Source organism: Colobus angolensis, unplaced genomic scaffold (assembly GCF_000951035.1).
Source record: "Colobus angolensis palliatus isolate OR3802 unplaced genomic scaffold, Cang.pa_1.0 Scaffold139, whole genome shotgun sequence".
Lineage (NCBI taxonomy): Eukaryota > Metazoa > Chordata > Mammalia > Primates > Cercopithecidae > Colobus > Colobus angolensis.
Genome location: NW_012114477.1, coordinates 984,282 through 994,318, shown reverse-complemented (window position 1 = coordinate 994,318; position 10,037 = coordinate 984,282). Strand labels below are relative to the sequence as shown.

Genomic DNA, 10,037 nt, shown 5'->3' with positions numbered 1-10,037 from the left:
GGAAAGGAACGGAATGAAACAGAACAGAACGGAAAGGAAAGGGAAAGGAAAGAAAGAAAGGAAAGGAAAGAGGAAAGAAAAGGAAAGAAAAGAGGAAAGGAAAGGGGAAAGGTGAAAGGAAAGGAAAGGAAAAGAAAAAAGACAGGGGAAAGGGGAAAGGAAAAGGGAAGGACCCACAGCTAACATCATACTTAGTGACAAAAGACTGAAAACTGGCCGGGGATGGTGCCTCACACCTCTTATCCCAGCACTTTGGGAGGCTGAGGCAAGAGGATCAGTTGATACCAGGAGTTCGAGATCAGATTGGGTAACATGGCGAGACTCTGTCTCTACAAAAAACGAAAATAAAAAAATTAGGCCAGCCACAGTGGCTCATGCCTGTAATCCCAGCACTTTGGGAGGCTGAGGCAGGTGGATCACCTGAGGGCAGGAGTTTGAGACCAGCCTGGCCAACATGGTGAAACCCCATCTCTACTCAGAATACAAAAATTAGCCAGGCATGGTGGCATAAGCATGTAATCCCACCTACTTGGGAGGCTGAGAATCGCTTGAAACTGGGAGGAGGAGGTTGCAGTGAGCCGAGATCACACCATGGCACTGCAGCCTGGTGACAGAGCGAGGCTCCGTCTCAATAGATAAATAAACAAATAAAACTCAAAATGAATAAAGGACCTTAATTAAACATAAGAGCTAAAACTAGGCCAGGTACTGTGGCTCATGCCTGTAATCCCAACAGTTTGGGAAGCTGAGATGGATAGATCGCTTAAGCTCAGGAGTTTGAGACCAGACTGTGCAACATGGTGAAACCCCATCTCCACCAAGAATACAAAAAGTTAGCTGGGAGTGGTGGTGCACATCTGTGGCCCCAGCTACCCAGGAGGCTGAAGTGGGAGAATTGCTTGAGCCTGGGAGGCAGAGGCTGAAGTGAGCCGAGATTGCGCCAATGCACTCCAGCCTGGATGACAGAGTGAGACCCTGTCTCAAAAAAACTAAATAAACAAACAAACAAAAAGGAATTGAAACTATAAAATTTTAGAAGAAAACATAGGTATAAATAATTAACAAATAATAATAATAAATAGCCTTGGCCGGGCGTGGTGGCTCGCACCTGTAATCCTACCACTTTGGGAGGCCAAGACGAGCAGATCACCTGAGGTCAGGAGTTTGAAACCAGCCTGGCCAACATGGTGAAACCCCATCCCTACTAAAAAAATACAGAACTTAGCCGGGCATGGTGGCAGGCACCTGTAATCCCATCTACTCAGGAGGCTGAGGCAGGAGAATCGCTTGAACCCAGGAGGCGGAGGTTGCAGTGAGCCAAGATCGCACCACTGTACTCCAGCCTGGTGACAGAGTGAGACTCCATCTCAAATAATAATAATAATAATAATAATAATAATAATAATAATAATAAACAGCCTGTATGTATTCAGCATCTACTTTATGCTGGTCATCCAACCAGACTCTTTGTTTACTTGTCTTTTTTGGTTTTTCCTTTTGGTGGAGAATGGGGTCTCACTATATTGCCCAGCAGGTCTCAAACTCCAGAGTTCAAGCTATCCTCCCACCTCTGCCTCCCTAAGAGCTGGGATTACAGTTGTGAGCCACTGTGCCCAGCCTATTTGTTTTCTCACTTTTAAAGGTGATGTATCCCATTTAGCCCTTTCTCACCATTTTTGTTTCCCACTCGTCTAAACTTATAGGCCTATCTGAAAAATATATTGTATTTTATTTATTTCTTTATTTTTTGGAGACAGAATCTCGCTCTGTCACCTAGGCTGGAGTGCAGTGGCGCAATCTCAGCTCACTGCAACCTCCACCTCCCAAGTTCAAGCAATTCTCCTGTCTCAGACTCCTGAGTAGGTGGGATTACAGGTGCCTGCCACCATGCCCGGCTAATTGTTTTTTTCTTTTTTTTTTGAGACAGAGTTTCACTCTTAATGCCCAGGCTGGAGTGCAGTGGCGAGATCTCAGGCCACCACAACCTCTGCCTCCTGGGTTCAAGCGATTCTCCTGCCTCAGCCCCCTGAGTAGCTGGGATTACAGGAGCCCGCCACCATGCCCGGCTAATTTTGTATTTTTAGTAGAGACGGGGTTTCTCCATGTTAGTCAGGCTGGTCTCAAAGTCCCCATCGCAGGTGATCTGCCCGTCTCGGCCTCCCAAAGTGCTGGGATTATAGGCATGAGCCACCACGCTTGGCCTAATTTTTGTATTTTTAATAGAGACAGGGTTTCCCCATGATGGCCAGACTAGTCTTGAACTCCTGACCCCAAGTGATCCCGCCCACCTTGGTCTCTCAACGTGCTGGGATTACAGTCATGAGCCACCATGCCTGGCCTGAAAAAATATATTTTAAATGGGTAAAAAATAGCTTCGAGTGTCTACTTACAAATTTAAAGTTGTATATGTAGAATGCAGGTGTATTGTTTATCCATTTTTTACAGTTTTTTCAAGACATCAAAGTTAGACATGAAATAAAACAAGGATGGTGAGTGACAAAACACAAAATGATACACCAGTCCTTCATTTCTTTATATTAATATATTCTACCCTATTAATGCCAAGTTCAAATGTGTTTAGTAAAGAGGTCATTGTAATGTAAGAGAAAAGAATAAAACACTATTTTTTTTTTACTGGAGTGCAGTGGCACAATCCTGGCTCATTGCAACCTCTGCCTCCCAGGTTCAAGCAATTCTCATGTCTCATCCTCCTGAGTAGCTGGGATTGCAGGCATGCACCACCACACCTGGCTAATTTTTGTATTTTCAGTAGAGACAGGGTTTTGCCATGTTGCCCAAGCTGGTTTTGAACTCCTGGCCTCAAGTGATCCTCCTGCCTTGGCCTCCCAAAGTGGTGGCATTACAGGCATAAGCCGCCACGCCTGGCAATTTTAAAATACACACATGTGTATTTTAAACATATGCATAGCAAAACTTACTATTGGAACCAGGAGGTGTCAGAAAGGGTCAACACATTTAAATCACAAGGTTGACTATTTTGAGACAAAAACAAATAACAAGTAATCAAAAAATAGCCATCTCTATTCTGAACAGCTCTGATTCTCTGAAGCTGTGGCAAACCACAGCAGAGGTTAACTGGTGAAGCTTTTGTGATTAGGGGATAATGTTTACAAGTTTGCATGAATCTGCATTTTTCTAGGAAGAGGGTCCAAAGCTACCTTCAGATCCTTGGATGGACAGTCACATTGTAAATATCCAATTAATATTTGTTGAAAGAATAAATGAATGGAATCCACAGCAGGTAACAGCCAGTGCAGCACCCAACACTACCTCTTTGGTTTTATCACCTTCAAACTCCAGAATCATTCTAAGGTGGCTCAAGCACTCTGCTGCAACTAACTAAGGCAGGAAAAGAGGGTCTGAAGGCAGGGAATCTAAGGCCAATTCACACAAACTTCCTGGAGCAGCCAGGCACGGTGGCTCATGCCTGTAATCCCAGCACTTTGGGAGGCCGAGGCAGGTGGATCACTTGAGGTCAGAAGCTCAAGACCAGCCTGGCCAACATGGTGAAACCCCATCTCTACTAAAAATACAAAAATTAGCCAAGTGCGGTGGTATGCGTTTGTAATCCCAACTACTCAGGAAGCTGAGATAGGAGAATCGCTTGAACCCAGGAGTCACAGGTTGCAGTGAGCCTAGCCGAGATTTCTCAAAAAAAAAAAAAAAAAGAATTTGCACTCTGGCCTATGATTTGTCCATTCTAGGACCTTCATTTGCATAAGGCACCAATCCTCACCAGTCTTGGAATGGCCGAGGTCCAGTTCACTGTGGCCTCTAATGGGCTGTGAGCCAGCCCTTCATCTACATAGGAGGTAACCAATGGGAGATCTCTAGAGGGTACTTGAACCCCAGAAGACTTTGCTACCAGGGCTCTGCAGCCACTTGCTCAGGCCTGCTCCCATCCTGTGACATGTACTTTAGCTTCTATTGCCTTCCACTTCAATAAATCTATGCTTTCATTGCTTGTTCATGCATGATGTTCAATTATTTGTTCAACATGCCAAAAACCTGGACAACTCACAATCAGAACCTTCCACCCGGTAACACAACAATTTTCTGTAACTGTTTTTCTGAACAAAACATGATACTATATAACAAAGGGTCTTACCAAGATTGGCAAATCCATCCTGAAGGGCCCATAATCGAGCCCAGGGGGCAGCGGCAGGCTCCTCAGGTTCTTGGTCCTCAGGTTCTTGGTCCTCAGGAATAGAATAGAGTTCCTGAGTGGACACTGTCTCTAAGGAGCTCAGTGTCCCAGAGCTGGAGTGAGAGGACTGGCTGGAGTTTGGCATCGTGCCGGTAGAGGAGCTGGATATGCCCTGGGACTGTGAGGAGGAACCTTGGGACTGGGTAACGCTGCCATGGGGCTGTGAACAGGTACTGCTGCCATGGGACTGCTGAACCTCAACATCTGACTCCCGAGACATCACGACCTCAAAAAGAAAGTGTCCAACAACAAAGGTGAGTTTCGAGGCACAAGACTTTAAAAAGTAAACAATGGGCCTATTACAACAGCAAAAGAAAAGAAAAGAAAAAAAAACCCAGGGCAAACATGCTCTCCAAAAATTAAAAGTCCTAACAGCCCAGACCTACAGTTCTTCTGGGCTGAGCTTTTCACCAGATCATTGTCACCGGATCAGTTTTTTGTCTGAAAGCGATAAACTACAGGGAAAAAACAAATTATCTAAAGATTATGAATAAGTAAAAAGCAATAAAATTGAGCTAGGGGGCTCATAAAAGCTTACATTTGTCCAATTCTTTTAAATTAAGCCTGAAACCAAAAATGTATTGATACAATCAACACTACATTTAAATTTCATGTATAGTGGGGGCCAGGCGTGGGGCCTCACACCTGTAATCTCAGCACTTTGGGAGGCCGAGACGGGCAGATCATGAGGTCAGGAGTTCAAGACCAGCCTGGCCAACATAGTGAAATTCCATCTCTACTAAAAATATAAAAAATTAGCCGGGTGTGGTGGCAGGCACTTTTAGTTCCAGCTTATCAGGAGGCTGAAGCAGGAGAATTGCTTGAGCCCAGGAGGTGGAGGTTGCAGTAAGCTGAGATCACGCCACTGCACCCCAGCCTGGGTGATAGGAGTGAAACCCTGTCTCAAAAACATAAATTAATGAAATAAATAAAATTTAAAAATAAAATAGGTCAGCTACAGTGACTCACAACCGTAAACACAATACTTTGGGTGGCGGAGGTAGGACTGCTTGAGGGCAGGTGTTTGAGACCCCACCTCTACGAAAAATAATAATAATCTTTGTGTTAGATAATTTTGTCCAACTGCAGCCTGATATAAGCATTCTAAGCATGTTTAAAGGAGGCTAGGCTAAACTATGATGTTTGGTATATTAGGTATATTGAATGTATTTTCAATTTAACAATATTTTCAACTTAGAATGGGTTTATTTAGACATAACACCATTGAAAGTTGAGGAGCATCTGTGTATTTTGGAAAGAGAAAGAAGACAAAGGATCAGGTGGCTTGGAACAGAAGCCAAAAAGAAATTGTACAATAACCTGCTGCATTATTCCAAAGGGTCCATTTACATAAAATGTCACTGGTACCCCTTTTCCTCCAGGCTTGCTCCTAAAGGGAAACACACCTGTTCGTTCAATCTAGATTCCCTGACACCTAAGGACCCAGTGACTTGATGAGGCAGAACACAAAGGAAGACAGCTCTAAACAACTCCACCTATCCCTTTGTGATGCTAAGTTAACTATAGGGCTTATCTTTTCAGCATCCTAAATGGCTTTCCAGCCTTGATGGAATCTTGCAGGAACTATTCTTTTATAAACTGGAGACCATAACAGAGGCTCCCACCCTTGTCTTAGAATTAACCTAATAGACAGACTCTCATAACAGGCTGGGCACAGTGGCTCATGCCTGTAATCCCAGCACTTTGGGAGGGCCAAGGCAAGAGGACCACTTGAGGTCATGTGTTCAATACCAGCCTGGCCAACATAGTGGGACTCCCCTGTACAAAAAGTAAGAAAATTAGACATGGTGGCATGCAGCTGTGGCCTCAGCTACTCGGGAAGGTGAGGTGGGAGGAATACTTGAGCCCAGGAGTTGAAGGCTGCAGTGAGCTATGATCATACCACTTATATCACCAGCCTGGGTGGCAGAGTGAGACCCTATCTCCAAAGAACAGAAAACAAAACAAGACTCTGATAACAGAACCACCAGTAAAATCAAAGGAACGTCCACTGCTGACCTAATCGGATTAACAAAAAAAAAAGCGGGGGGAAGAGGACATTCTCTTCCTCCCCATACTCAGGCTACTACTCCAGGAGAACACAGGAAACAACACTCTCATAGTCCCCACCATCACAGGGGGTAAGATCCAAGACCCCCCAAGTGGATGCCTGAAACCTCACATAGCACAGAACCCTATATAAACTATGCACAACTTTCTTTTTCCTTCTTCACAATTTCACAAATATAAGATTTGTTCTTACCATAGATGTTACCAGCCTCAGCATACACATGTTTTTTTTCCTTATTAAATTGAGATCAGTTAAAAGAAACACTTTACAGCTTCTCTTTGCAATATCCAAATTGTCAGCATCTTTTGCTTTGGGGCCATTATTAAATATAAGAGTGACTTGAACACAAGCACTGCAAAACCACATAATTTAAGACTTATGAATTGATTATTTCTTTTTTTTAAAAAACAGAGTCTCACTCAGTCACCTAGGCTGGAGTGCAGTGGCACAATCTCGGCTCACTGCAACCTCCACCTCCTGGGTTCAAGCAATTTTCCTGCCTCAGCCTTCTAAGTAGCTGGGATTACAGGCACGCACCACCACGCCTGGCTAATTTGTGTATTTTTTTTTAGTAGAGACAGGGTTTTCACCGTATTGGCCAGCCTGGTCTCAAACTCCTGACCTCAGGTGATCCTCAGGCCCACCTCGGCCTCCCAAAGTGCTAGGATTACAGGCATGAGCTACCATGCCCAGCCATGAATTGATTATTTCTTATGAATTTTCCACTTAGTTTCAAATCACAGCTGACCATTGGTAACTGAAACTACTACCGCTGATAAGTAAGGACTACAATACCCACATTGATTGTATTTACACAGCTTTCAAGATACAAATGTTCTGCCAGGTGTGGTGGGTCTGTAATCCCAGCACTTTGGGAGGTTGACGCAGGCAGATTCCTCGAGCCCAGGAATTCGAGACCAGCCTGGACACCATGGTGAAATCCAGTATCTACAGAAAATACAAAAAATTAGCAGGGCATGGTAGTGTGCATCTGCAGTCCCAGCTACTTGGGAGGCTGAGGTGGGAGGATCACTTGAGCCCAGGAAGCTGAGGCTGTACTGAGCCGTGATCGAGCCTACACTCCAGCCTAGGTAACAGAGACCCTATCACCAGAAAAAAAAAAAAAAAAAGATACAAAGGTTCTGATGAGTTTTCTTTAAAACATACCAGGAACGCAATGCCAAAACTGAGTATGCCACTCCAGGGACTACTGGTCTAATACTACCTCAGCCAGGCTGAGTCTTCCCCACAGCTTTTTGAGCAAGACAGGACAACTGGAGAAAATGTGTCAACAAGTTGCTACGAGAGATTAGAGGCAAGCAGATCTGGAGTCAGACACTTGAGTGAAACTGCGCATGACTTTAGGTAGATCACAACTTCGCTAAGCCTGTTTTCTCATCGAAAATAAGTAGACAGACCATGAGGATTAAGTGAAGTGATGCATGTAATACTCCCCCCACCCACCCATGCTATCTGGGAGCCATTGTTATTGGAAAGTCATGCAGAGAAGTGAGTGAAAAACCAAAGTGAGGGCAGCAAAACTCCAGCACTGTAAACAGAAGTCCAGTCCTCAAACCTATAAAACCACTAGAAGAAAACACTGGGGAAGTGCTCCAGGACACTCATCTTGGGCACAGGTTTTTTGCGTAAGACCTCAAAAGTACAGGCAACTAAAGCAAAAACAGACAACTGGGATTTCATCAAGCTAAAAAAGCTTCTGCACAGCAAAGGAAACAATCAACAAAGTGAAGAGACAACTCACAGAATGGGAAAAAACATTTCCAAACTAGCCATCTGACAAGGGATGAATAATCAGAATATATAAGGAGATGAAACTCAACTGCAAAAAGACAAATAATCCAATTTAAGAAATGGGCAGGCCAGGCACAGTGCCTCACATCTGTAATCCCAGCACTTTGGGAGGCCAAGGCAGGGTGGATCATCTGAGGTCAGGAGTTCAAGACCAGCCTGGCCAACATGGCGAAATCACATCTCTACTAAAAATACAAAAAATTAGCTGGACGTGGTGGCTCGTGCCTGTAGTCCCAGCTACGTGGGAGGCTGAGACACGAGAATCACTTGAACCCAGGAAACAGAGACGGAGGTTGCAGTGAGCCGAGATTGCGCCACTGCACTCCAGGCTAGGGACAGGGTGAGACTCTGTCTCAAAAAAAAAGAAATGGGCAAAAGATCCGAACAGACATTTCTCGAAAGAAGACATACAAATGGCCAACGGGTATATAAAAAAATGCTCAACATCACGGATCATTGGAGAAATAACAAATCAAAACTACAGTGAGGCCTGGGCACAGTATCTTATGGCTGTAATCCCAGCACTTTGGGAGGCGGAGGCGGGCAGATCACTTGAGGTCAGGAGTTTGAGACCAGCCTGGCCAACATGGTGAAACCCTGTCTCCACTAAAAATATGAAAATTAGCTGGGCATGGTGGCAGGTGTCTATAATCCCAGCTACTTTGGAGGCTGAGGCAGGAGAATCGCTTGAACCCGGGAGGCAGAGAATGCAGTGAGTCAAAATCGCACCACTGCATTCCAGCCTGGGCGACAGAGTAAGACTCTGTCTCAAACAAACAAACAACCAAAGAAACCTACAATGAGATACCATCTCACCCCAGTTAAAATGGTTTGAATAAAAGACAGGCAATAACAGATGCTGGAAAGAATGTGAAGAAAGGGGAACTGTACAGAGTGCTCTTGACATAAGTAATTTTATCTTAGAAAAAGGCTCTTGTATTTTAATACGCATTACGCCAATAGGGACCAGATGTTCGTCTAATTAATAAAGACTGTACTGGCCAGGCACAGTGGCTCACGCCTGTAATCCCAGCACTTTGGGAGGCCAAGGCAGGCGGATCACAAGGTCAGGAGATCGAGACCATCCTGGCCATCACGGTGAAACCCCGACTCTACTAAAAATACAAAACTTAGCTGGGTATGGTGTCGCATGCCTGTAATCCCAGCTACTCGGGAGTCTGAGGCAGGAGAATCGCTTGAACCAGGGAGTCAGAAGTTGCAGTGATCCGAGATCACGCCACTGCACTCCAGCCTGTGAGAGACAAAGCGAGACTCTGTCTCAAAAAAAAAAAAAAACAAAAAAGGACGGTACTAAACCAGATAAGGATATAAACATGTACACGCTTTTGTTATTAGTCCTCACCAGAAAATTTTGTGGTCATAAGACCAGGACTTTATTAGGTCAAAATGGCTGTCCTAACAGACACCATCTTGCTGTCACTCACGATTAACACCCAGCATCTGCCACCAAAGGCTCATCCACATCAAAAACTCTTCCTTACAAGACACTGACACCCCAGATCAAGCCAAAACACTCTCTTTGTCCACACTGCTCTCCTTGGACTGGTTTGATAACCGCTTTCCCTATCCCCTTTTCTTTGAATGTTAAATGTTACTTTAATGTAAGATTTTTAACCTGTAACATTTATATATTAAATAAATATACTATTGTATATAATTTACAATGCTGACTGACTTGTGGAATGGCTTCAGCCTGTGTGCCCATGGTTCTGACTACCAAGTAAACAGGTAGTACTACAGAAAATTGCTTCCTTGGGAACTCCATATAGCTCGTGGCTTTTACAATTAAAATGAAACATCATTAAGTCTGATCTTGTGGAAAAACACAAATGTTCACGGACCTAGTTATGTCTGACCTTGCCCTGTTAGCATACACCATTGGTGGGAATGCAAATTAGTATAGCC

The 10,037-nt window shown here is 44.3% G+C and overlaps 1 protein-coding gene across 5 annotated transcripts in view; it reads right to left on the bottom strand.

Annotated features, from left to right (window-relative positions):
• Positions 1-10,037, bottom strand: part of CHEK2 (checkpoint kinase 2) — a 57,673-nt gene that overhangs the window by 45,710 nt on the left and 1,926 nt on the right. For 3 of the 5 annotated variants that reach the window (XM_011934825.1, XM_011934827.1, XM_011934826.1), the window contains exon 2: positions 4,130-4,454. In XM_011934825.1, coding sequence (XP_011790215.1) covers positions 4,130-4,448 — 319 coding nt within the window. In that variant the 5' untranslated portion in view covers positions 4,449-4,454. Of the gene's footprint in view, positions 1-191; positions 330-4,129; positions 4,927-10,037 lie in introns of those variants that run through there. The other 2 variants (XM_011934823.1, XM_011934824.1) reach the window with 2 other exon arrangements.